Genomic DNA, 27,911 nt, shown 5'->3' on the forward strand with positions numbered 1-27,911 from the left:
TGCTGGGCTGGTCAGAATCGAACCCATTAGTGAACTAACAGTGGACTTTTTTTTTTTTTAAATCTTGACTTATTCAGGAAGGTTAACTGATTATATGTGCTCTTTTGCAGCAACACCCTTCTTCATAGGTCACATTCACAACTGGGAGGAGCCCAGTACAACCACAGCCTTTGAGGACTTCCACTAAAGCAAGCATGGGTTTGGTCAAATGCATCATATTGGTTTGGGAGGGGACGTCCTAACTTTGTCATCCTAATGACCTCAAAACCTATTTTCCTCAATGAGCGTTGTGGTCCCACATACTATTTGCTGACAGTTAAGAGAAGTTTCATTTCTCAGTTGCAGTGCAAGTTTCAGTTGCTTTTGTCTTTTTGTCCTTGCTTTTCGCACTGGTTTGTGGTGGGCAGGGCTCAGTTTGAAGAGGTGATGACACGTTTTCCCCTGCACCAATAAGGATTTAGAAATATTCTGAATGAAAATGCGATTGCAGTTCCAATCATATGGGACCAAACCATACCCACACAGTCCTGTTGAACAGATTTGTTTTAGACACTCTTCAGCACCAAACTTTAACTTTGATATATGCACATTTAGTCATGTGTATTTAATGTTACATAAAAATAGGCTACAACATTGTCAGTTAAAAGACAAGTAGCAAAATCAAAGCAGCAGAATGCGAGATATTAATCCTTGTCAAACCCAGTGCCTACATTACCCTCAATGCAACATTACCACCAACAGTTCTGCCAGAGATTCAGGTGTGTTATGCTAGCAGTGGATAATGTAGCCTTGAGCTGTTAGCCTCAAGCAGTATAACGAGCAGCCTACAGAGGTTTGGTAAGTGCACTTCTTTCCACTCCCCACCCCCAGTTTTTTATTTTAAATTCTTCAGGCCCAACCAGCGCTGACTCAAGTGACATCACTGTTAGCCACAAAAGGCTTTACATAGCTTTTTTTAACGTGCAAAATCAGCAAAGTCTCACTTTAAGATGTGACACAATGTTTTCTGGGGTTTAAAGACAGATTTCGTGTTTGACCCCTGTGCTTCCAGTCGAATCCAGCCCCCCACCCAGTACATTATAATGCAAAGCAGCAGAACTCTGCTTTTAAATTGAGTCCTGACATTCTTCATCCCGTCCCTACAGTATGTTTCCTTAGGTCCCAGATGGTGTTTTGGCTCAAGCTGTTTGACCACAAACCCAAACACATGTACAACTCAATAGGATTACCATGGTTGTTCTGCTGTATCCCATACATGGTTTAGCTTTAACAGCAAGTACAGCTATTTAAGAATTCCCCTCCCAACATGACTGGAATACCTTGGGAAGTTGCCAGAGACCAGACAGAGCCAAATGCACCAGCTCTTCACATGACCTGTGTGCCTCAGAAAGGAGGCCTGAGCTCCTTTGCACTACTGACTCTTCACAAGATATTCTGGGATTCTGCTGAATAGTATGATGTTGACGTCAAGTAGCTGGATGGGGTGAAATATCACCAGTCTGCCCAAACCAAACTGTGCAGTCTGGAGTGTGCCACCAGAACAATTACACACGTTTCAGTGGTTAATTATAATGAGTTAATTGATGCGTTTAATAAGCCATCATTTGCAGTGTTGAGAGGAAGAGCCTCCTGTCAGCTTGCCAATTAGAGCTCCTGTTGCCGCTCTGTGGCTTCGACATTTTTTAATTTTTAGTGTGGTATACTGGCTGTGTGTTTCAATTACATAATGAAAGAGGCAAATGATAGAAAAACTCGTTAGCAGAGTAATAATTAAAAGCTGTCTGAGCCACGCTAGTTGCATGGCACCGTTAATGGCAGTGTCAGTTGGGCCACCACTTGAGTCCACAATGCCTGATTCATCCAAACAATTATTAAATGAATCATCATGAAAGTTTGTAGGGACATTCAGTCATTCAGTCCCCAGAGGAGGGCCGGAAGTGAAAATCACAATTTAACTTAACGCTGATTCAACAAGTGTTTGCCGTGCTGCTAAATATAAGCATGTCATTGTGTTAGCATGCTAACACACTAAACTAAGATGGTTAACATGTTAACCCATATATCTGTTAAACATTAGCATGTGTCCTTGTGAGTATGTTAGCATCCTAACACACTAAACTAAGATGGTTAACATGCTGACCATTACCTGCTAAACATCAGCATGAGTTTTGTGAGAATCTTAGCATGCTAACACACTAATGGTTAATATGCTGATTATTATGTGCTAAACATAAGCATGTCTTTATTGTGAGCATATTAGCTTACTGACATTGGCATTTAGCACAAAGCACAGTGTGCCAAAGTGCAGCCTCTTATTTTGGTTTGATTAATGCCACAAAGGCATGTTTCAGTGACGTAACCTCAAATTTCTGCAGATTTTTAACACTGAAGGATAGATTTTTTACAGATATATGTCAGTTTTATGAGGCACAGACTGAGTTACTACATTAGCATTTAGCTGAAAACACCACTGTGCCTTTGTGCACCTTCACACAGCTGTGAGCATATCTGTAGACTTTTGTTCAAATTTATTTAGCAAAGCCATTTATAATCTAATTAAATAATTGATTATTTGAAGACAGGGATAATGAAATGGAGTTATTAATGGGCACAGATAAGGAGCATTGTATAACTTTTTAGCCAGTAGTTTTTCGGAAAAGTACAATTTTAATCGATCTCTTTGTTTTTCAAATCACTGCAGGTTAATTAGCCAATGAAAAGGTGTGTAATTATCTCCACGGCACACTCTAGAGTCCCTTACTATCAAGCTGCTGTCAGCTACTTTTGGTTTTGTTCTATCATTGACTTTTATCACCACTGGGCTGCTGCTGCCCTGCACAGGAGCCGCAGGCTGCTTCCTTAAACCAGGGACCAGGCAGAGCTGGCAGCCGGCTCTCCGTACGTGACATCACTTTCCCAAACATTCAACCTTGGAAGTTTGACCATATATGGAAGAGCGCTCCACTTTCTCCTGCCTGCCGGGGCTATCCTGTGTCGGCATCTTTCCTGCTCTGTGTGTGTGACTGTGAGTGTGTGACAGAGAGGGAGAGGCGAGGGAGTCGGTTTACCTTACAAGGCAGACGGACCTGGCCTTCGCCTCATATGTTTACAGGAGCTACGTCTTGACTCACCTTTCTTTTCTGAATGACTGGAGGTCTGGTGTATGCAAGTGCTGTACACACTGTAAGCCTACAGTGTATATATACTATAGCCTACAGTATTTAGCAATGGTGGATGATATTCATATCCTTAACTGAAGTAAAAGCACTAATACTAGAGTTTGAAAGTACTTCACTGAAGTAAAAGTCCCGTATTCAAACTTAAGTAAAAGTATGTAAAAAGTATAAGCAACAATTGCTTATAATATCCCTAAGCAAAACTGCCTATCGGTGTTTAACTATGATACATTATGTTTCTGGAAATATAATGTCACTTGCACATTAATCTGTATGTAGTATTTTACTGGTGTTGTTGTTGAAAGTTGTGCTCATACTTTATACACTTTTGGGTAGTTTAATGAGATGCATCTTATCTTATCTTACATGTTTGTGGCTTCATTGTACTGTGAGGACAACAAATCCCTGAAAAGTCAGCTTTTCATGAGCTCAGAAAAACAGCACTGTTTTCAGCTTTCAGGAAGAATGTTACTGAAGAAAAAGAAGACGAGTGTAACTATCATTGGTACCAATATATCAAATGTAGAAAAACTCATTATGCAGACTGGTCCATCTCAAAATCATATATATTACTGGACAGTAATTAGTGCTGAATTAATTTGTAAATTACTTTAATGCTGCAGCTGTAAAATACTGTACTTTTTAACTCTGCTACATTTATTTGATAATTTAAAGTAAAAGTAAAATTAGCCCCAGCTTTACCAGCTACAACATTAAAATGATGTAGACATTAATACATCAATAATTATAATCAGGTAATAAAATATGTATGATTTTGAAATGGGCCATTCTGCATAATGAATATTTTAAGTATAAGTTGGTGCTAATAGTTAAGTACTTTTGTACTATTCTCACACTGTGGTCAGACTACTTTTAATGAAGAAACAGATCTGAATGCTTCTTCCACCACTGACAGTAAAAATTTACTTAGTTACAAGTAATAGTCCTGTATCCATTGAGTGAATATGGTGGTGGGATGTAACTGAGTATATTTACTCAAGTACTATACTTAAATACATATTTGACCTACTTATTTCCATGTAATACTCTTACTACATTTGTGAGGGAAATGTTGTGGACTACTTTTTATGGCACATTTGATGACTGTACTGTAGTTTTTAAGTTCTTTGCAAATGTGCACTGAAGTATAAAGTCGCATAAAATAGAAAGAAGCAAAGTACAAGTACCTCAAAACTGTACTTATGCACAGTAGGCTGCTTGAGTAAATCCACTTATAGTGACTTAAGTGAAGGATGTAACTGCTAAAAACTCACCCAATATTAACAAAACTGCTTCATCAGTAAGTGTTTAAGATGCTGTCGTTACAACGGGTGAAGTAACGCGTTACACGGGGATTACATCCCGAAGTATCCTCACAGTCAAACAGTTAGATGTTTGGATCAACCTACGCAGATAACCTTGGATACAAAGCCTCCATACTGACAGCCAAACAAACCAATCCAATTCAAGGAGGCGGGTTCTGCGGGCCCCGAGGCGTCCAATCACATTCCTCGGTCGGTTATCGATTCAATTTGTCTGAAGCAAAGTTTTTACGTCTGTCACTCGTCGCCTGTAGACCTGCCTACTGCTTCCCTACTGCTCCGTGCTCCTGCTGGGCAAAAGCTTGAGCAGATAGAGAGAAAAGAAGCAGAGTTGGAGGGGGGAGAGAGAAAGAGAGAGAGAGAGAGAGAGAGAGAGAGAGAGAGAGAGAGAGGGAGGGAAGCCGGGGGTGGACCGTTAATTTCATCCACACACCGTCTTGAATGCGTGGCGGAGAGTAGACTGAGCTCATATACGGCTGTAAAACATCACCTCGACGAGGACCGGGGGACTCACGAGAGAAGCAGAGAGCGTCTATATATATATAAAGCTTTATAGATACATGTATAATATGGAACAGTATGATGGAGAAGATGATTATATGCATCAAGAAGATGACTGGGATCGGGATCTCCTCTTGGATCCTGCATGGGAGAAGCAGCAGAGAAAGGTGAGCCTGACTTCCTTCTACCTCCGGTGTAAAGGTGCGGAAGTGGCTTTGTCGCTCGCGGTGATCATGAGAACAATAACGAAGCAGATTAATATTCTTATCACATAATTTAGGGTGTCTGCTGCGTGCGTGTGACTACTTTGACAGCAGATCGAGGAGCCAGCAGCGCCAAACACCGACTGGCAGCTGTTTGCTTGAATGATCTGGCTCATTATCGCGTTGATAATCACCTGTGCGGCTTCCTCGACTACTTTTATCAGGAGCCCGATTGTGCTCCAAAACTTTTCTCGCCGCCACATCTCTCAACGCGCTTGCACATATCCTGTAAAGCGTTATGAAATATCCTGTGGCAGCAATTAAACGCAGGAGGCCCACCCATTATCTCTGCAGCAGGAGGGAAAGAGTGGGACAGGGGGGAGTGTAAAGAGGGTAGAAAAACAATTAGGAACTGGACAGGGCGCCCACCTTTCCAGCGCAACAGATGTCAGCCATGCGCTTGACTGCATATGGTGTGTGACTGGCCCCTCCTGTCATCTGGCTTATGATGCGACGTGGATTAGCCCATGCTTAACAACCGGGGGATGGCGTGTGTGTGTGTGTGTGTGTGTGTGTGTGTGTGTGTGTGTGTGTGTCTTAACCCACCATAACTCAATTTGCATCTCCTTTTATGAGACGAATTTACGCGCGGATTCTTTCTGCAGCGCAACACAGACTCGTGAGGCGAATAAATGGATTTTTGTTGATTTTAGAAGTTGTTTGCTGCATTACAGCCACAGCCTGGAAGTTAGTTTGTGCATCTTCAAGTGTCTGAATCGATTGCTGCTTTAAGTTTTCCCCTTTAGTGAATATGGGCTCCACAGCCCGGCGTGCACACAGGTCATCTTTAGAATAAATGGCTTTAAGACGTCCATATATCGTCTTAACAAGCCCAAATCACCTACACGCGTTCAACAGCTGCTCTTTCTTTCCCAGACTGAGTATGAATGGTCTGTTTCTAGAAGGGGTGTTACTTTTTTTTCCCTCTGCTCCCCATACTTTTCCTCCGCTTTGAAAAACGGGGAAGAAAAGCGCTGTGGAATCTGAGTAAGCGCTGCGGTTTGGGCTGGGCTTGCATGGGAGCAAGCGTGCCCAAAAATGGTAATAATCGGCCCCTCTCGCTGCCGTTGGAAAACTTTTTCCCCAAGTTTCTTTCTTGCACTGAAGCTCTCGGCTTCTAGTTTCCTGGATTATGTCATCAGCAGGCTGCTACCGGTCGAAAGCGAGTTAGAGGAAATGAAGGGGAAGGTGGGCTGTGCAGAGCTGATGTCAGGTGTGAGCAGCAGACAGGGGTTGTCCAGTCATCAGAGGAGTCATCGTCTCGTGTTGCTGCTTCTTTACTGCCTTTTCATGCAATAAAAAGCACTTCTGCACAGGCGTGAAGGATCAGAACCACCTGACGGACACAGAGTCCAACATGGTGGAATACTTTCCCCTGATGACCTGCACATTTCTACGCCTGCGTGACCCTCATTGATCAAACCGTCCTGCAGAGCGCAGGAATGTTTGATTCATCCGTCCCTCTCCACACAGAGCAGTGATAAGTGGTTTTGTTGGGATCTGACGCCACACACAATGACAGGCTGAATGGGACGCCAGCGGCACCCCCGTCCTCGGCCGCAGGGCGAGTGTAGTTTACTGAACGCACACCACCCAGATTCCCTCCAGGCTTCAGCAATCAGTTTTGGTGCCGATGAGCAGACAATCTGGAAGCCTTTCATGTTGGCTGATTGTTTCCCATCAAGAAAAACATTATTGTCATGACTGAGATGTTTCAGATTCAGACCTGAGTCGTGTTTCAGTGAGTCAGACAGATTCCTGGATGTGCTTCCTTGGCCTTCTACGTAGATTTTAAACAAGGGAGTGAGAGGTGAGACACAGGATTAAGTTGCCAAAGAACATCATTTGCATGTTTTTGCTTGTGCAGATTACAGGCAGAAGTCAAGACACTGTGCTTATAACCGATATTCTAATAACTCATAATTGTTCACTTCTTTATATCTTGCTCGTCAAGAGATAATAATTGAACAGCAACTATTTTACCACCACAGAAATCCTGCTTGGGTCCAAGAGAAAAAAAAAAAAGTTTTGATGTCTGTGAAACTAAATCCAGAGTACTGTTTGTAGTTCACTTCGACGCACGCACACCCAGCATGTCAGAGAGTGCTTAAAATATTTTGAGTCCGCTGCAAGTCTTAACCTGACCCCTGAGTGTAAGGGCGCAGGTATCCTCTTATCTTGGAATCTTGATGTCTTTGCAGACCCAGGTGTCTCAGGTAGACGGTGCCAGATGTTCCTTAAAGCCACAGCTCCCACATATTTTCACTCAAACAACACAGGACTCGGCCGATGTGAAACAAACAAAAACACACACGCACACGCCTCATCTGTTTCTCCATCTCTTAGCATTTCTCTCAGTTGTTTGCTGGAAGGTGGAGTTCAGGTGTTAACTACCGCGGCCAATTTGTCCACATTTGTCCATATAAGGATAAAAACTGCAGTACCTTCCATCAGGCCCTGCCTTTAAACCTCCCACCTCCCACACCCCAACCTCTGTGCTCACACCCACATTCCCCTGCTCAGACTGCACAGGCCAGGTCACAGATAAGATCCACTGATGATTTGTTCACCTTAGCCAAAAAACTTGAGTCTCAGATTCAGACATAGGTCATAGTCTTTGTCTGAGTGGACAAAAAAAACCTAAATTGTGAAATATCTGGTGTGTCTCTTCATATAACCCACTGACCGAGTTCATGGATTTTCTTGTTGGAGTGTAATCAAGCTCCGGGTGTTCAGGCTGACAAGCGGCAGCAGCAGCAGTGTGCTGGTCAATACATTTCTACAACTCATGACTCAATTAATCCACCCTGCAGGCCACAAGGCCATGCAGGAACTTGTCGTTTTGTGTGACAGACACGCAGGAAGTACCCACTAAGCGAGTCAGTCATCAGACTTGCCATCCCTGTCCACTCCCCACTTTGACTAATCAGCGCTCCTCGGGCGGGGCCGCCGCTGGCAGCACGCGACCAAACCCAGCATCCTGACCTACATCTACCGTAACTGACGTTTCGCTGCTTCTGTTTAAAGCTTGTCAGGAAGGAATACCAGCCTGTTTTTGTTTTCTCTGCCCAGAAATGTAAAATTACTGTATCTGAGAAGTTTCGAGCGCCAGGAAACTGACTCAATGCATGAATGACTGTGTGATGTTTCAGTGAGGTAGTAAGAAGGCCATAAAAAGTTACGTCTTTGTTCCTCAACGGCAGCTGTTGGCTCGGTTGCATAATAGGATGTGTAATGTCAGCTCTGGCCACCTCACAAAATGCTTCCTGTCATCAGATTCCTCTGTTCCCATGATGCACCTTGCACAGCCGTGTATTTAACAAAAGAAGAAGAGCGTCACGGCCCGGCGGTGACAAAGCAGGGAATGTCAAACGAGTGAATTCCCCTCTCTCTCTGTGGCAGCGGCTCCGCTCTCTTCCCTGATAAAGGCGTTATGTGCTGAAATGCTGCTTCTTTTCACTACATAAAACATGAGCCTGCTGAAGAGTGTGTCACGTTTTGTTTTTTCCATACTCAGTAAACTGTCTGGCTGCGTCATGTGATGTTTTCCGTCCTGCAGCCTGTCATTGAGCCTCTGATTAAGCTCACATGCAGTTATTATCATGAAAGTACACAGTGCTTGTAATAGCAGTGCAATCATCTGCACGTCACCGGTGCAGGTCCTCTGAGAAAGCTGAGAAAAGGCTGAGCGCTGCAGCAACACTTTCTCTTCCCTCAAATGCTGAAAATTCTCAAACTGAAGATATTTATTTTCTATCTGATTGTGAAAGAGCCTTTAGGAAACCCCCAAACGCTCTGATGAAGCTGCTCTTTGGCCTGCAGAAGAGTGTATTTTCATAAAAGCAATAGTTCAAAATGTTGTGAAACTCACTTATTCACTATCTTGTCAAGATTTACACGAGAAGATCAAGACCACTGCCGTGTCTGCACACTGAACGTGAAGCTGCAGCCAGGAGCTGGTTAGCTTAGCTTAGCATAAATCAGGACCCAAAGATAATCCACCTACCAGCGCCTGTAAAGCTGTTAAGGAAGTCACTGCTGCTCAAATAATATTGTAAAAACATGTTTTTGCACTTTTTTACTGACTAAACGAGCAAATGTAAAATGAGCTTTAGTAGGCAGATTTTGTTACCTTTAGACAGAGCTGTTTCCCCATATCCAGCCTTTATGCTAAGCTAAGCTAAGCTAAGATAACTGGCTGCTTCATATTCAATGGACAGACGTATCAAACTTCTCATCTCAGCAGAAGAGTGAATAACCGTATTAAGAAGAAGTCAAACTATTCCTTGAAAGAAAGGCGAGAAAAAAGTGAACTGCGTCTCAGATGCTACGTCTGTCTAAGATGCTTCAGGGAAATGAACAACTTTGCGTCTGTGCCTCAGCGGCAGACAGCTCAGTATCCATTTCTCAGTCACTGAGTCATGTGTCCGGGCGGCTGCTGTTCTCTGTGACATAGTAAGAAAATCAAAAGATATTTTAGCGTCGAGTGCTCTTTGGCTCTGATAATCCTGCGTCCGCTCGCTGGCGTGTTGAACACAGCCGGGCCATAAATCCCAACAGGCGCTCCCCAGCGAACCAATCATCCCGCTCTGGTCACGCTGTCAGGGCCCTGTCTCGTTTGTCCTGATTGATGGGGTCACGGGCCGACACCCCGGCTGAGAGGGCCCAGGAGCATCCAGCCGTCCACTCGTCCCATCGCTGGGAGTTTGACGCGTGTGCTCTCAGCTCAGCCAGGGGCTGCGATCAGAGGTGGAGTCCGACTTTGATGAATTCAGGAATCATCCGCTGCAGATGTAGAACGTCTTGTCTTGAATCAGCATTTATTTGACACGGCTGTGGAGTAACAATAGCATTGATAAGTTGGAAATCATCCAGAAATATTAATGTTTTTGATTCCTTTATTTATCATGGAAGCAAACAGATCAGATCTGATCATTTAAGCTTGATTAATTAAGGATGGGCTTCTCATTAAGACACTAATGTAATGGCTTTTGTAAACGGGCTATAAATCAGCAGTAACATTGGTAATATCTTGGCTTCACTGTACACAGTGTAGAAATCAACATAATTACACTTTGATGAGTAAAATGATCTATTTTTTAATCAAAAAACCTGAAAATGTATTCATGATTACCTGTGTTTGAACGTGCTTCTGTTATTGCTTTCGCTCCAGTTGTCCCAGTTGGGACTCAAACCTGTGAGTCACCACTGACAAGCTCTCTTTTCTACCCACTTCTCTCCTCATCCCGCCTCCCTTCTCCTTTTTCTCTGGCTGTAAGCCGATCCCGCGTGAACACGGTCAGGGTTTGATCGAGCATGTTTCATAATTAACCGAAACATCTAGTTATCTGCTGCTAATGAGAAGCTTTCATTCAGAGGGAAATCATCTCCTCTTTACAGCCTGGAGCTCCTGGCTTGATGTACGATACGTCCGAAGATACCGACCTGTGTCTAATGACTCTTACATAACCCGACTCCACGTCTCGTGGAGCGAGTATTGTCTCCAGGGTGGTGTACTGAGGCTCTTGTTGGAGAACTGGTGCCATTGTTTACCCAAGCAAAGTCAATGGGACAGCTTTCACAGATCGATGCTTTAGAGAGTTGCTTTACTGCACGTTGGTGAAAACAGCAGCTTTTTCACTGTGTTGATAAGCTAATTTAACCTTTAGCCATGCTAGTGATGAGGCTCTATGGATGGCAATGGTCCAGACTAAGATATCTCAATGGATTGGATACGGTTGGATGAATGCAAAGCTAATGTCATTCTCATGAGCCTCAGCTTTTTAGTGCTAATTGGCAAATGTTAGCATATAACACGTTAAACTAAGATGGTGAACATGGTTAACGTTATGCATGCTAAGCATCAGCATGGTATCATCGTCAGTGAGGTGATGCTAACATGCTGATGTTAGCAGTTAGCCTCACAGAGCTGCTAGCATGGCTGTAGATTCTCAGCTTTCCTAGAAAACAAAACAACCTTGAAACAGTCATGATGATATAATAGTGTTCAAAGAGTAAAACAGAGGCACATGACACAAGTTTTCCTGTTCTCTTTGGATGTTGGTGAACTGCATCTCCTCTGTGTTTTGCAGTACAACTTTCTTTGGTCTAGTACCTGTTTCAGTGCCAGTGATTGAGAAAGCAGATCCCAGCTCTATATGTCTGAAGAGAGATGGTTGAACCTTAGCAAAACTCCTCATCCTTTCTTGGTCTGGAAACATTTTCATGCTTAAGTTGCAGTTCCTCGTCCCTGAACAGTTTCAGGAAGGTGAAAGCTAATTCTTCCTCATCATGTACATTGCATCTGGGTTTTTTTGCAGAAGTCACTGTTTGAAAAGTCAAATGTGAGCAATTACCAGGCTCTTATCTGAACTGCTCCCAAATGCCAGGGCCCTGATGCAAATTCTTGCGTAGCTTATTTTCTCAGGCTCTTGCTCCAAATTTAGAAACGTGTACCAAAATCAGCTCCAAGCCTTTGGTTATAGGCTATTAAAACAGTTTCAAGGCCAATTGTGCAATGAATTTTAACGAGTTTATTGGGGTTTGGATAAGTTCGACTGCTTTGCTTCACGCTGTAGTCTCATAACTGACAGTTCACCCTGCACAGACTGGGGTTAAATGTTATATTTGCATCTTGGTGGCAGATTTCAGACCCCAGATGGGAGTTTTTTTGGATTCCACATTCACCATGGGATTTGGGGTCAAGGTGCATTTCCTGTGGAGCAACGAGTGCAGAGCGAAAACCTGCTCAAAGCTCGACCGCGTCTGGATCCACTACACACTTATGGTCACATGTCTTCAATAGCATACGACCCAGAGGGGGTTTATAGGCCGTCTGTCTGCATGTTTCCAAGGAATTTTCCTGCACCACATGGGAAGGATGTAGCCAGGTCTTTCCTTCACTAATGCTATTAATCAAACCACATGCATTCTCAAGTGCATGTGCTTGCTGCGAAGCCTCTCTTTGAAGCCAAGGGGGGCTCATACTGCACTGTACTCCGAGGGTCTATGAACATGTGAGTATTAGCTGTAAGCCTGCTCACAGGAGCAGCTGCAGTGCACCTCATGTAAGTGAAAGCAGCTTTGAGTAAACAGATACTGTGCTAAAAGCAGTCAGCGGGCACACCTTTCCATTCAGTAGCTGTGTGGGTGGAGCTCTGGGGGGGGGTGAGAGGAGGGAGGGAGGGAGGAGAGAGGAGGCAGTGAGTGGAAGAAGAGGCTCAGACAGAGGAGCTTTCAGGTCTCTGCACAAAGAGCGTGTTCAGGAGGCCATCCTTTGTCACATTGTCAACCTGGAGTCAATAATTTATCATCGCTGGCCAGGATGGTGTGCGAGCTATCGAATGACTCTACTCTTAAGCTGCCTCAGGGTGTTTCCCTCCTGCAGCGTGCTCGGTCTGTCATTGAGTTCGGCATGTTACTTAAAATCTAATAAATTTCTCCTTGATATTAAAGTAATGACATTGCTGAATTGTGAAGATGGCAGCGCTCTAGTGGCAGCCTGTTCCTCCAGTCAACGTCTCGACTTTTTTGTTTATTCTGGTGTGGTTGTGGTTTTTCTGTGTGTGAAACTTTACAGTCAGTGGAGTGTTGCAAGCTGTTTTATTGTACTTATTTTTTTAGTCTAGTAGTTTTTATGCACATGAATATATATTTTTAAAGTGTTTTTTTTTACATATGTCACTTCCCTTAGGGGATCAATAATGCGTCTCCCTCTATCACTCAACAGGAAAGTGATTTTGGCTTTCTGGTAGAGAGTTAAACGAGACGATTGATACGTCATATCTGTTAAATGTAAGGCTACAGCCAGCAGTTGCTTAGCTTAGTTTAATTAGTTAGCTTCAGAGGTGTTTGTGTGCAGATCTGTTACTTCTAGGCAGAACTAAGCTAAGCTAACCGGCTGCTGGTTGTTACGTTGGAGTCAACGGACAGATCCGAGGGTGGCGTTGCTTTTCTTATCTCAGCAGGAAACGCAAATCAGCTCATTTCCCTTAATTGTCAAACTTTTCCTTAAACATTGGAGGTAATAGAAAACCAGACATTAAGTTTTAAGAAGCAGTCAGTCTCCTGCTTGGTGGCGTTTACTCTCCGTCATTAGCTGGCTTAATGTTAGCTCCGGTGACCTGACCTCACACTGACGCTGAACAAGCAGCATGTAAATATGATAGCTGTGGTACTGGAAGGTGCAGTTTCTCCTCTTTTGGTTCAGCCAGCGTATGTTGAGCAGTGCGTTTCTGAATGTGCTCCTAACGATTATTTCTGTGTCTGTTCAGCCACGGTGGCCGTCACCGCTCACACTAATTACCCAGCTCTTCGTCTGCTGTTTATCCAAAATCAGCCGGAAACTTATCAACGCATCACTTCCCATGTTGTACAAAAGTTTTTCCCCAGAAGAGTGAAGCTGTCTCTGGGAGTGCAGAACTGAAAGAGCCTCAGTGTCGATCAGTGGTGGAGAGTGAAAGACATAAAATAGAAGTTCTAATAAAGTGCCTTCTTGCTCTTTGTCTCCACTGTCGATCTGCACACTGTGACTGAGCGGCTGGGCTGCGATGCGTTGAAGGAAAATGTTTTTTCTTGCTTTAGCTTTAGCTTTAGCACACCTCCCTCCAGCCTGATCAGCCTGTCTTCCACTGCACAGAGGGTGCTGCGTCACTATTGTTTGCTCTGTGAGTAATAAATAGGCAGTTGCAGCATTTGAAGAAGGAAGACAGGAAGTTTTGTAGGCTTTTATTTACACTGGAGGCAATTAAATGTAATTCAGAGGGAGCTGAATTCAATGCGGTGAATCAGCCTCCCTTGGTGGCCAATGTTACAGGCGAGAAGTGAGTAATAAGTGCAGCTGTTAAAGCAGCGGTGAATGGAAAGGAGATAAAACCAGAGTTCCCGTGGACCTCGAATGAGAGTGATGTTGGAAATAAATCAATCCATCTGTTTGTGAGTGCTTGGGAAGAGAGTGTTCTGATGAAATCTGAGGCCAGAGGCCGTTCGTTCTGCTGCGCTCGTCCACTTCTCTAAAGTGGGACAAGTATTGAACGGCTGAATTTCAATCAGCGGCTGCTATTGATCGCCCGGTCCGCTGGCGCTCGTGGTCAGTTAAAGTTGACTCCCCGCAGGCGAGTTGCATTGCGCGCTGATGACTCTGTGCTGTTCGCGATACACTCCGCGCAGTTAAACCCTGCAGCAGCAGCAGCAACAAACACTGACCGACATTTCTTTCCCCTGCGCTACTTTCCCGCCTTCGTTTACCGCCGCACGCTCCCGACGTCACAGTAAACAGCGGCAGCCACTGTGAAGTGCTCACGGCGGATCTCATTACAAGTTGTAACAGACACCTCCCCTCGACAGCCCCACCCCTGCTAACCCAGCACAAGGGGAGAGCCGGCCTGCTGCTTGTCAGTGTGAAGCTGAGAGCCCTTGGCAGAGCGGCGGGGCAGCAGAGTGGTTTGAGCCGTGTGAAGTGCTGGCAGGTGCTGTCGCTGGTGGACGGACACAGGCAAGGCAGGCAGACAGACAGACGGACGGACAGGGAGGGTGAAACAGCAGCACTGCCAGCCAGAGCAGCTGATTGTGCAGTTCATTCGTAGCTGCGGTCGCTCAGAAAACATTGAAATTCAGAGGCTGCGATGTGAACTGTTCTCATCGTCGTCCGCTTGCGTTTCTCTCTGACTTCGCCACGAACTGTTTCCTCCTTCTCTCGCCCGTCGTAATTACAACCTCCGTGACCTTCCCCTGCTCCGGCTCAGAGAAGAATCGCAGATGCCCACAAGATTGTTCTTTGTCCAGTAGAAAGTACAGTTCCCCTTTCAGAGCCTAATGTTATGTTACTGCTGTCAGTCAAAGTCTATTCTGGGTCAGGTCTCCTGTGAGGCTGTTACTGTGCACCTCTGATACCCTGCAGCACCGTCTGTACAGTCTGTTGGCAAGAATAAATAACAGAATATTCCACCCCAACACAGAAAAGTTAAATCTCATGCTTTTCTGAGACATCTTGTCCAGATTTGTCTTAATCAGTCGCTCCAACGCCATTTTCAACACAAAATCCTGATTTATGCGTAATCTATCTGATCCACATGTGATTGTCATCAATTTTGTGGCCAGTTTTTGTCACTGTTTTTCATGGATGTAGCCTGGTAGATAGGTGGTTGTGCAGGAAGATATCATCCCAGTTCCTAATCCCTCCTCATCATCACGTCCACTGGATTTTTCTCTATCAGGAAGTAGGAATTTCTAACACCATGATGTGTTTATAAAAGAGGGTAAAATGTGTTATTTCTGATTAAACAGCCTGTTTGCCTGGTTGTTACATAAATGCATTACTCTGAATGGATGTTTGGTATCAAGGCCAGAGGAAGTCAAGTCGCCACTGGAGCTCAGCTGAACCTATGACAGTCACTCTCGATCGAGGTTTCGGTTTGCTTCACCTGGACTTCTGGTGACGTGTGCGGCTCCTGAAACCAGCTTTCATGTTGGGTCTGTTTGCTGAACCGAAAATGTTCCCGCTTCTGTCTTCGACTCACATGTGGAACTGATGATCAGGAAGCTTAATTTTGTGTGTTTGGTTTTCAGAAGGATCCCACGTATAAACAACACGGAGGCCAAAGCAACAAAAGCCCCCCTCCCCCCCGCTCTGCCCTGCCCTGCCCTGCCCACACACACACACACACACACACACACACACACATATTCTACATATCAGATCTAGTTTGAAAATACGCGCTGAAGTGAAGAATTGAATGTCAGCAAGTTAATTTGTGACCTTTGAAAGTTTTGAAACAGCCTCACCTTGAGGTCCATTTAGCTGCTGTTCTGGATCCTTCGCTCATATCACATGATCTTCATCAGCAGATGGAGTTTGCCCCGTTGTCAAGGAACAGTAAGTCAAAGTTTCTAAGCGCTTCTCGTCCATGGTGGCTTTAAATCTGAGACAACTGTGTCTGCTGCTGAAGCCCATTAAAGGACTCCAGAACAGCTGCTAAATAGACCTGATGGTGGTCGTTTATTGTGGAATTGTTAAAGAACATAAAACCTCTGAGGCGTCCTGGTACAAGAAAATAATGGACAGTTGACGCTGTTGAACCTGTAGTTTAAAATATGTCATGTGCAGACATAGAAGATGTCCTGGTTTACAATCTTAATGAATGTTGGCCAATCAGAGCGTAACATTTACAAGCCACGATACAGAAAGCGTTTTAAGCTCCTTTGTCCTCGTGTGTAGTGGGAGACATCTGGTTTGGAGGAGCCCGTAACTACAATACGTACAATGGCCTTAAGAGGACACGTACAGTACAGTTGATGTGTGGATGTGTTGAAAGCATCCTTTGTTCGAGCGCACTGTAACTCCTCCCAGCTCAGCACTTCTCTGAGTCAGGTGACGGTCAGCAGAGAAAAACGCTGCTCCGGCACAAAGCGGCGCGGCGTCCGAGCCGCACGCTTCCCATCACACGACCGCTGCGGGCAAACCGAGCTCCAGCTGACTCATGACTTACTGTGTTATGACTCGGGTGAAGCGGGCCACTGTACTTCCCATCACACTGTTTAGATTGGCGTCCGAGTGTTGTCAGAGAGCACAACAGCTCGGGCATGACTCAGGAAATGCGATTGTGCTGAGTCGCTGTGGTAATAACTTTGTGCAGTGGAAACATGCAAATCCCTCTGTCCATTTTCAATAAAGTTCTGTTGAAACTGATTAAACTCTTTGAGCTTACAGCGTGGGACATCTCATAAACTAATCAACATACTTTCCTTCACTTGAAATATGGAAAATAAGAGCGTAGTCTGCCAACAGTGGACACCAGGTTGGCCCATCAAGCCGAGCTGTAGCTTCGGTTTGGACACATACAGCACAGAGAGCCGGCGTCTCTGCAGGCTGGTCTCTGCGCAGTGAGACACTCCTGCTTACAGCCGGTGAAGCGGGGAGATACACGCTCACACTGCGCTTTTGAGTGACTTGCTGCTCAGCACGGCCTCTTTGATGCCTGCGGTCCATTTGAATAGCATCCGCACATGCATTTGCATCCAATTTGTGTGCTGTGAGATCACCAGAAATGCTGCATCCTATCAGCTTTTGTCAAGCCCAGTTAGACATTTGTCATGGACATATTTGGTTTTGTTCGCACCAAAAAGCGAAGCATAGTGGAAGAGATGCAACATCAGCGAGGCTTGAAAATCCTTGACAGTTTGAAAAAAATAAAAGTGGTTCAAAGTTTTTTTGTTTTTGATGAATGGGTGACGACTATCAAAGTACTTTGTTTCCAGTGTTGGGAGAACTACTCTGACGTAAAGCTGCAATACCACAAATTCAAAATACTGAAGTATCATCATGTACTTAAAGTATCAAAAGTAAGAATGCTCATTATGCACAATTGTTCCCTATTAGAGCTTTCTGTTATATGTATAGTTGGATTATTTTTATTATTAAAATGTAAGCAGCAGGTTAATTTAGCTGGTTGAGGGGAGCTAATTAATAATAATAATAAGCTAAATAGTTCTATATTATAAGGTGACTGTTCTTAAATCTGCAGTGATACTAGTAACTACACCTGTCTCATGTTTGTACAGTAAAAAGCATAATATTTATATTAAAGTACAAGTGTAAGTGAATGTATTTAATTAAGTCCTTATGGCTGTTTTTTATTAAAACATACCACAGAAGATCCAAATCTGATGGATATCTGATCCAGAAGCAGTGGTTCAAAGCGTCCCTCGCGGAGTTTGAGGTGCAGGTGAGCAGCAGAGGAAATGACGCGCCATCCCTCGCCGTCGCAGACGTTTATGTGTTGCGTGGGGGTGTGTGCGAACGTGCACGTGTAAGCTGACATGTTGGATCCCAGCGAGCGCTCGGGGAGCCGCGGCCGTGGGTTTTAAGAGCCTCGCCGCCGCCAGGCTGTTTGTTTGTGGGTCTCCAGGCTTTTGTGGTTGTCATAGCAACCGGCCCAGTGTTAGGTGCTCTGCGGCATTTTCACAGACGAGACGCTCTTTGTTAAATGAGCTGAGCCGAGGAAAGAGCTGCTGCCGCTGACTGCACGCTGTAGCACACACACACACACATGAATATGCATCAGGGCGGCTCTGGGCCACAAGAGAGTAAATATCAGGGGACTGGTCACAATGGCTGCCGTTCTTTGTCAGGCTGAACTTTTTGGCCGGCGCACTGCTCCATCAGCACGCGCTTGAACTGTGGAGAGTGTGTGCATGCATGTGCGCAAGTGTTCCAGTGTATTTGCTTGCATCTGCAGCCTGTGTCTGCACGTGCACACGCTGCCTGCCGTGTTTCTGTATTAGCATATTTTTTTTTGTACTTTGTGTTCACGCTCTGGGGTGCATTTGCTTGCACGCACTCGCACTCGTGCACACGCGTGTGCTGAAGCAGCAGCCAAGACGATAGATAAGTGTAATGGGATGACTGTGCTGAGTCAGCAGTTTGCAGAAACTGCCTGTTTGAGTGCCTGGTTGGACGGATGCTGCACCTGAGAGACTGTGTCGCACTCCATCATGGCTGCAGGCCGGAGGAAGGAGAGCTTCCTCATCTGTGGTGGGCAGGACAGAAGAGCTGCTATGGGACACTGTGTGTGTGTGTGTGTGTGTGTGTGTGTGTGTGTGTGTGTGTGTGTGTGTGTGTGTGTGTGTGTGTGTCTTTGTGTGGTCTGAACTGAGGTTAGGGCAACAAATGATGCAGGAACAAAGAAAGAGAAGTAATGTTAACAGCTTCATCAGTCCACCTCGTTGTTTTTGCTGCATCATGACTGAATTAAATGGAAACTACTACTTCTGTCTAATTTTATGCACATTAAATTCTAAATCAGTGCAACATATTTGATATCTTTCGTTTAGAATAAAGTTTGGTGGGTTTGAACAGTTCATGAGATTGTAAATCACTAAATAATGAAGCATCTTTTGAGACAGTATAGAGGATAAAACTCTGAACATCACCTGGAAACAGGACTGGGTATCAAACCGCAATAGTTTTTGTTCACAGCAGAGACTTTGAAATGTTGGCATAGAATGAAGAGCTGTAATGATTAGTCAGTATCAATTAATCATTTTCACCATTTGTCAAGCAAACAGTTTGTGAGGATCTTTTCCCTCTATTTTGGATCTTAACAAACTTAATGTCTTTTGGATGGTTTGGACAAAACAAGCCATTTGTTTCAGACATTCATCTGGAGAACTGCGATGAACATTTTGGACTATTTTTGAAAAGGAAAATCAACAGTTTGTTCAAGTCCTGACTCAGTTCCTGATCAGATGTTTTAGCTTTTGTTCGCATATTTCCTGATTTCAATCAGAAAACTATTCAAGCTTTAGTCTGTGCATTTTTTTGGCATAGTTCCTTATTTAACGCTGATGTATTTAACAGTTTGGCATATTTGTTGAATTGTAAAAAGGGTTAAAACACGGTTATATAAACTAAGTTATCAGAAAAGGATCTGCGTTGACATCAGTACCAAAACTCAAGTATCATACTGGCACCGATATCTGAAAAATTCAAACAGCCTGTCTTGGAAAGAGTAAAAGATTTTCACACTTGGTCATCCAAATTTGTGGTGGAAACTGGATAAAAAGACGTAAATCTGAGAGCAAAAGAGAGAGAGAGAGACGTCCAGCTGTGCTGTTCTTGAAGGGAAAATGAGGGAAGCCAGAGAGCCGCAGTCCTGGAATTATACTGGCAAGTGTCAACTAACTCCACCAGCTGCAGTGGGAAAGAAAGAGTGGTCCACTCGGTTCATCTCGCCCTCCTCTGCACGCACACACACACACACACACACACACACACACACACACACACACACACACACACACACACACACCACATCTGCCTGGCAGCCTCAGCTGAACCTCGTCTACTTCTTCTGGCGCCACAGACATGTGTGTTTTGTATGTGTGTGTGTGTGTGAGTGTGTGTGTGTGTGTGTGTGTGTGTGTGTGGGTAGTCAGGCTGTATCCTCCAGTGAGCTTTTAGAGGAAGGAGACAGGGAGGGATGAATGATGACCTTTGACCCTTTCTGCACTCTCCCCTTGTTAGTTGGCAGGTCCCCAGACTTCTGTCCTTCCTCTGGTACAGAGGGAGCATCTTCTGGGCTGCAACTGAGAGAGAGAGAGGCAGATATTTCCCCTTCACCCCTCCAGCATGTGAGAAGAAAAGGTCATATCGTTCTGTCCATGACTCACTCTGTGCACCATAGACGGAGCAGTGGCGCTTCTTATGCAGCGGTGTGGCGCTGTTCGTGCTCGAGGTGTAAATGTGTACATGTATGGGCGCCTCTGTGGACGTTGGGCCGTCTCTTTGTGTTTGTTTGTCTGACTCAGGGTCAGATTCTGCGATGACTCGTGGCATTAAAGCCTCCTAGAATGGCAGTGAAATAAATATTGTGGCTGTTACTATTGTGGTTCTGGTCATCTGTGGGTTTAAAGGCCCACGTGAAGATTTTTCACAGAGTTCATTGTTGTCGTCATTGTAGACACTTCTCAATCCTACTTTTGTCCGCTGTGAGCCACCGTAGGTGATTCGTAGGAGACTCTTTCCAGTGTTTTCTTGAAAAATGCAGCGGTTTCAGGTCAAAAACAGCTTGAAAAGGCAGAAACATCAGTTGTTGAACCCTGTCGTTGTTGTGATGTATATTATGATTTAATTCAGAAGAAAGAAGAAGAAAGAATGAATTTGCTTCCTCAAATACAAAGAAAAGCAGTGTGTGCTGGAAACATGGTGGTGTGGTGACTGCTCTATGTCACTAACAGACAATAAGGTAATGCAGGGTTTTCTAAAATGGTTCAAATGTCCAATTTATTGCAAATTGTCGAGACATGTTGCAATAAATTAACTTCATGCTTCATAAAAATGGAGCTCTGTGCCAAGCTAAGCATGGATTTTCTTTGCCTTCAAGAGCACATCCACTGATTTCTCCAGCTTCATTTGAAAATAATTGATTTTGGTTTGGAAAATTTGCAGTCCCGCATCGTGTCATTAGATAAATTGAGTGTTTCTTTGCCAAGAAAAAGTGCACGGTACGTTATATCAGAGTTCAATAACACTCTTGAAAACATCTGATCATGCTGGGAAAAACAAAAACTGCCTGACAGAAGTAATTTCTTTTCCTCTGTCTGTCTGTCTTCTCATCTGTCTGACTCTCTGAACATATGCAGCAGTTCTTCTGCCCTCTCTCATCACTTTCTTCAGACTTTGCATCACATCTCTGCTCTCTTGCCTCCCACTCAACTGCTGAGATGGAATTTGTGTTTTGAGTCTCTCTTGTTTGCCAGATGCACGGAGCCACAGCACAGCGGTGTGCAGAGCATCCAGACAGCAGCTTGGCCCTGCATCCTGCACGCTGTGCCTCCGAAAACTGAAGGCAGCAGCAACCTCAATCCTCTTCTCTTCATGCTGCCAGACTTCCATTGTCAAGTCTTATTCACCTCTGAGTTCTGTTTTTTGGATGACAGTTCGTTTTTATTTTAGGATGTAACCAATATCTGATATGTATATCAGCTGACAGCTCTGTCAAAAATACTTCACACATCAGCTTTTCAAGTACTTTTCGAGCTTTTTTTGGAAGTTGTTCTTATTCTCTGTCCTGTTTCTCGCTCCGTCGAGCCGCAGTAGGTGTTGAAATTGCAACTTTATTGTCCTAAAATGTGCCACATATGCTTGAAGTGCAGCTTAGACTGGAAACAGAAACCATGTTTTGTTATTAAACTTGATTAGCAAACATCATATTCGTTCACGTCTAAGTATGGGGATTTTTTTGTTTGTGTCCAACTTCTAGGACATTGTTTTCAGCACCAAAAGTTATTTGATAGAATCATACTTGCTAAAAGCTTGATATAAATGATTGTGCCAGTGAGTGATACGACTTTATAAAAGTACTTATTATAGTAATAATATTGCAATATTACAATATATGTTTGCAGTAACACTAAGAATATTGTGTTACGTAGTGCTTCTGCGCCTCTTGTCTGAAGTTTCAGGCTTTAATACTTTGGAAGTTGATCCTTTTTGGATCCAACTCAGAAACTATGACTTCACCTTCAGTGTGTGTTTTTGTATGTAGCCGTGACATAAATATATTAAACTAAATTACGGTCATCATTGTAATATGACATTTTTTTATTTCATGAGGATTCATACCAGTATTATCAGAAACAATATGACATGTAGTGACCCCTTGCAGGGCTTGTTTATGAACTGCTGTTCAGGCCGAGCTTACTGCTAACATGCTAGCTGGGCGGGAACATGCCAGCACTAGTCAGTCACTCCTCAGATCTTTTTGTTTTCTCTGTACTGAGCTGTTTATTTCTCGCTGACATTTTGTTCTCAGAGTTGTACGTTCGCTCCATAAAGAGTGATTGAGAGGGGAAAGCTTTCAGAACCAGTGAGCTAGCCAGACTGTTAGTTAGCGAGCTAGTTAGCAAGCTAGTTCGCACGCTGTTTGCTAATGCTTTATTTAGCTGATGATTTAGTTCACTCTGTATTCAAGACAGGCGTTTGCACCGTGTCTGCCTGTCTTATAACTGTCTAAAAACATCTTTTCTGAAGTTAATATCCCAACAAAGGGGGGTTAAATAAAATGTGATGTTTAAGCACAGCTAATGAGATATGACAGCATCCTCCATTTTAGCCTCTCCATTCCCTTAAAGGTCAGTATTGTAAAAATGGCTTCCTGTTGGTCAGTTGCGTAAATTTGTGTGTCAAAATCCACCAATTTCTTCATTATGTTTCATGTTTGAAACAGGACATGGCTAGAACGCAGCGATCCAAACCTTACGAACAGTCTGGAAAGTCTGAGCAGCAGAAACAAATGAGAGAAGTTCTTCCCTTCCTTATCATTTAGCGCTGATCCACCCTTGAGCAAGGCATGCCTCACGCACAGCTCTCCCTTCCCACGCAGCTGCCCCTCCTGGATGCCATTTTAAATCAGAACACGCTCTCCGTGAACCCGTCTGGTGAAACACCATGCCCTAATCCATCACACATCAGGAAGTCATCTGGGAGTCTGGGAGGGAGGAAGGTGCTGTGGCTGTTAGCAGCTCTGTTTTCCTGGCACACGAAACTCTTTCCACCAGCAGTTTCTGGCCCCCAAGAGCCTCAGCGAGACAAAAGCAGCAGAGATAGACTTAACAGGAGAGAAACAACACTCTTACCTCCCATGGGCTGATTTCCCACAACTCATCCAGACTTTTATTCTCATTACGGCTCGAGCTGTGGGTGGCACTGCGGTTTTTACGTTGTGGATGTGAGTCTAAAGAGAAATGTTTTCCCCCCTTCAACCTTCGCTCGGCGCTTTCCGCCTGCTTTGTTGAAGATTCTGGAGGAGACGCTGGAAAGATATTATTTCTAGGAGTTTTTCTTGCAATTTATCTGCCTGTTTCTGAGGTTTCATCGGGACATGAGAGGCCCTCTGGTACCCTGGGCTGGAGACTCAGGCTTAAGAAACTGGCCGCTGTGTTGAAAACCGCCTTCCTGTGTCAGACGCTCTGCCAGCAATGTCTGCCTTTCCTCTCTCCCCTCGACTTGTCCGCCTGCCTGTGTGTTCGGATATGGCAGCGGCTCGCACTCATGAGCTGGCTTGTTTTAGTAAAAGGATTGTACTAATATGGAACTGGCAGAGAGGCAGGAAATATTTTCCTAACTGAGGCTGATTAATGGAGTGGGAGGGAGGCGATGGCGGGGGAGGGGGGGGGAGGCTGGGAGCTGAGTGAGAGGTGGGGAAAGGAGCAGGAGCGAGGAGAGGGAAAAACTGTATGTGACGGGTACCAGCAGGGAGAGGTAGAGAAAGGTAAAGCTTGTCTGAATTGTCTAAGATGGTTTATGTAATGAGGTTGTGCGTTACGTCAAAATTTTCCTCGTCGGCTCAACAGCTGGAGATCACTGATATACTGGCGCAGGTGTGTGCGTGCAGCGTCCCCCCGTAGAGCCAGCTGGGAGATGTGGGAGCGTTTATTTATTACAGTAATAAATAAACAAAATAAACATGTAAAATGTCAAGAAAACATTATTAAACAGAAAAATACAACCATATGCCTTCTGAATTCAGGTTTCTATCGTTCACTGAACCAACACTAACATTATCTTTAACTCATCGTAAAACACACTTCATTCAAGCTCGACAGAAACCAAATAAATCTCACCAAACCATCTTGGTTAGTCTTTCCATTGTTCCAACAATCACTAGCTCTGGTTTGGTGGGATAAACCCTTTATTCACTGAGTTGGATATGAAATATTCTGTCTCTAAACGCTGTTTTTCCTTGTTTTTTTTTTAGATTTGATTGAGATTTGTTGCTTCTCTCTGGTGTTTTTGGCCTCTTTATGCTTCTGGGTTAGCTGAACCAGAGTCTGTCGCTGAGCTCTCACTCCTTGTTTGGAAGCAAACCCTTAAATTATCAAAATAAAATGACAGAAACTGTCCAAAACTCAAAGTTCACTCTCAAGATGACAAATTCGTTCAGGTTTATTCTATTACAAAAAGCAAGTGTGAATTATGGTACCAAGGCACTCTCCGTTTTAAAACACAAAAAATCTAATATATATATATGTGTGTGTGTGTGTGTGTGTGTGTGTGTGTGTGTGTGTGTATTATAAAGCCTATAAAGTGCTGTAGATGAAATCTAAACAGCTTCTGAGCTTGAATGTTTTATCTTCTTAGACATATGATGCTGTCTTTGGCCCGGGCTCCCTTGATAAAGAGATTGTGTGATCTCAGCGGGACTAACCTGGTTAAATAAAGGTTTAACTATAATGTTAACAATCCATCTCCATTACAACTGAGCGACTGCTGGTGAACATTGTGTATAAATCTGTGGAAAAAGCTAGAAAGAGGACGTTGAATTGGGATTGTTTTGACAGCTTCCAAAGCCAAGAACAATCCTTCATGCGTCATAGTTTTTAATGGGAGATATACTTAGATACACTTCTTCACTTTCTTGCCGACAGTCAGACAGAAATGGATACCACGCTCATGTTTGCATGGTAAATATGAGCTAGAGCCAGCAGCCGGTTAGCATAGCTTAGCATAAGAACTGGAAAGAAAAGCTCTGTCTAAAGGTAACAGAATCAAGCTATCAGCAGCATCTCTGAACATCAGTAATGAACTTGTTGTGTCTTATTGGTTTAATCCACACAAGAAAGGAAGTATAAACATGTGGTATCATCTTCTCATCTAACACTTATTAAGTAAGTTGATTACGCCAAAATGCCAAACAACCTCCAGTTTCTGCTTCTCAAATATGCTGCTTTTCAGTGTTTTATGTAATTGTGAATTAAATATCTCTGGTTTTGGACTCGTCAAGCAAAACAAGCAATTTGAAGACATCACCGTGGGAATGGAACATTGCAATGCCCATTTTTCATTTTTTCCTGGCATTTTTATAAACTGAATGATTCATGTGTTTATATAAATGCAGTTAAACGCCGTAGTGAGCTCTTGTGCTCTTGTATAGACAGCCTGGGCAGAGAATAAGGGCTAACTGGCTTCAGGTAGTTTGCTTGCTGAGCTTTGCGTTCAGGGGTTGCCATGGGAAAAATGTTGCTGTAATGACGCTGACTGGCAGCTCTCCCTGAAATTGATGCAGAGCAGATTCCTCCCGCTCTCGACCCCTGTTGTTTTTGCAGCCCGCCTCAGTTCTGGGAGGCTGAGGCTGAGACAAGAGAGGGGAGGGGGCCCTCAAAATTTACGACCCTCCAGTTCCCCCCGCGGATGCAGTCGGCCGCGCTTTCACTTAGCTCGGTTTACACATGTTGTGCCGAAGCTGAAACAGACTGTGTTTAAGCCGCGGTAATGAGAGTGATTTTCACTGGCACGTTGTGGATGAACAGGACTCTGTGACTGTGGAGCAGAAGACATGTTAACAGCTTACAGTGCTTCACAGCACATACTGTACTGACACAAATTGTACAAGGATGACATTATCACACAGAGAGTGCACAGGGATCACATGACACTCCATACACAGTAAAGTACTGTATGCATCACCCTGTAAGCTGGAGGTAAACGTCGGTAAACTGATGTCACATTGAGATATTCTCCATGCAGCACAGCTACCTTTACAGTACCTACCTTACCTTTACAGCTTTCACTCACGAGACCTGCCATTTTGCAGCCACCTTGGAGCAATTGTGCAGACAGAAGCCTAATGCAGAAGAGGCAGAGAGACCGATTTCTCCACCGTCAGCAGCCTCAGTAAACTACAGAGCAATGCACCTTTGAGACAACTGTAAAAACTCTCACTTGTGCTTTTACTAGGGACATCCTGATGCAGCGGTTTCAGTCCATATCCTGAACCTTAAATGTTGGGTATTTCCTAAACCAACCCTGATCTGATACTTACATAGGTGTTGATTAAATATGTATCTGACACATTGAAATGACAGCTGTAGCCGACTTAATCTGACAGGGATTGGCTCGAACATCTTTAGGTCTTACTGCTGATTTTGTTGATTTTCACCCCAGTTCTCAGATTTGGAACTTGTCAGAAGTTATTCTTTGAAGTTCAGGTAATTCTAAACGTACACAAGTAGATACGTTTGGCTGGACAAAAGTAGGTTTATTAGCGATTTATATTTCATACTAAGATAACTGTTTGGCTGCTTCAGTGGATGTACCCAACCGAAGTCTTTGGCAAATGTAGCTCTCTCGCGAAACCTTGCTGGCATTGTTTTAGTGTAAGCCTCCCAAAGTTTGTTTATATTCCTCATACTTTTTGTGCAAAGCACATCATTTAGAGATTTAGTGAGATTAGACTTTCATCCTAATGCCCTGTCGGACTGTCCTGCTCATGCAGTAATCTGCCGCTGTGACCGGTGGACCGGTGACTCAGTGTCGTGCCCTGCCAAGAGCCCCAGAACACCTGAAGGGCCTGGGAGTGTTGACCATAACACAGCCTGCGGGTCATGTGACAGTGCAGGTGGCTGCCAGCCTGGGCAGTGTGCTGCTGCCAAACTCCACAGTGACCCAGAGAGTTAGAGGAGCTGCAGGAGGGCCGGCTAATTCTTGTCAGGAGGAGGCCTGTCACCCAGCCCGGAGCAGCTAAACTTACCCTCCTTCCAGCACATTTAACAAGCTAACATTCCTTCTGTGAACTTTTAGTCGTTTTCACAACTGTGCTCTTTGCACTGTGGAAGCCCAGATAATTTCACTACTACAGTAAGAAGAGGTCAAAGGCCGTCTTATTTACTCTAATGTTATCAAACCAAACCTGGCCCTGACAGAATTCATACAAAGCAACATCTTATTCAGACTATCAGTTCATTTATTTTCATTCAAATAAAATAAGATAAGACTATTGATCCCACACTGGGGAAATTAAGCTGTTTTCATTTTCATTCTCAAATTGTTAGAAATGTGCCTTTTCATTTTGTCACTTTAGCGCATGTTGATAAGTAAATTTATTTTCAGTTTGTTTCTCTTATTGCATTTGAATGTTGTCAACTTCAGAGCAGATTAAGGTGAAATGTCAAACAGCTTTTCTCATTTTCATTTTAATATGGTCACCAAACAAGCATATGAGGAAATGAAAATGCAAATTGGGGTTATTGTGTTTTCATTTTCATTATGACCCAAATGGCAGTCGCATAAATGGAAAATTGTAAGGCTATCATGGAATTACATTTTCATTTTCAAGTTTGCATGATCATTTCAATAAAGTCCCCTACAGGCT

The 27,911-nt window shown here is 44.0% G+C and overlaps 1 protein-coding gene across 5 annotated transcripts in view; it reads left to right on the top strand.

Annotated features, from left to right (window-relative positions):
• The first annotated feature begins 4,794 nt into the window (after positions 1-4,794).
• The window catches only part of actn1 (actinin, alpha 1), a 53,830-nt gene continuing 30,713 nt past the window's right edge, over positions 4,795-27,911 (top strand). For 4 of the 5 annotated variants that reach the window (XM_076748489.1, XM_076748492.1, XM_076748490.1 and 1 more), the window contains exon 1: positions 4,935-5,166. In XM_076748489.1, the coding sequence (XP_076604604.1) occupies positions 5,059-5,166 (108 nt within the window). In that variant the 5' untranslated portion in view covers positions 4,935-5,058. Of the gene's footprint in view, positions 5,167-27,911 lie in introns of all 5 variants that reach the window. The other variant, XM_076748491.1, reaches the window with a different exon arrangement.

The sequence above is a fragment of the Chaetodon auriga genome, chromosome 14 (genome assembly GCF_051107435.1).
Source record: "Chaetodon auriga isolate fChaAug3 chromosome 14, fChaAug3.hap1, whole genome shotgun sequence".
Taxonomy (NCBI): Eukaryota; Metazoa; Chordata; class Actinopteri; order Chaetodontiformes; family Chaetodontidae; genus Chaetodon; species Chaetodon auriga.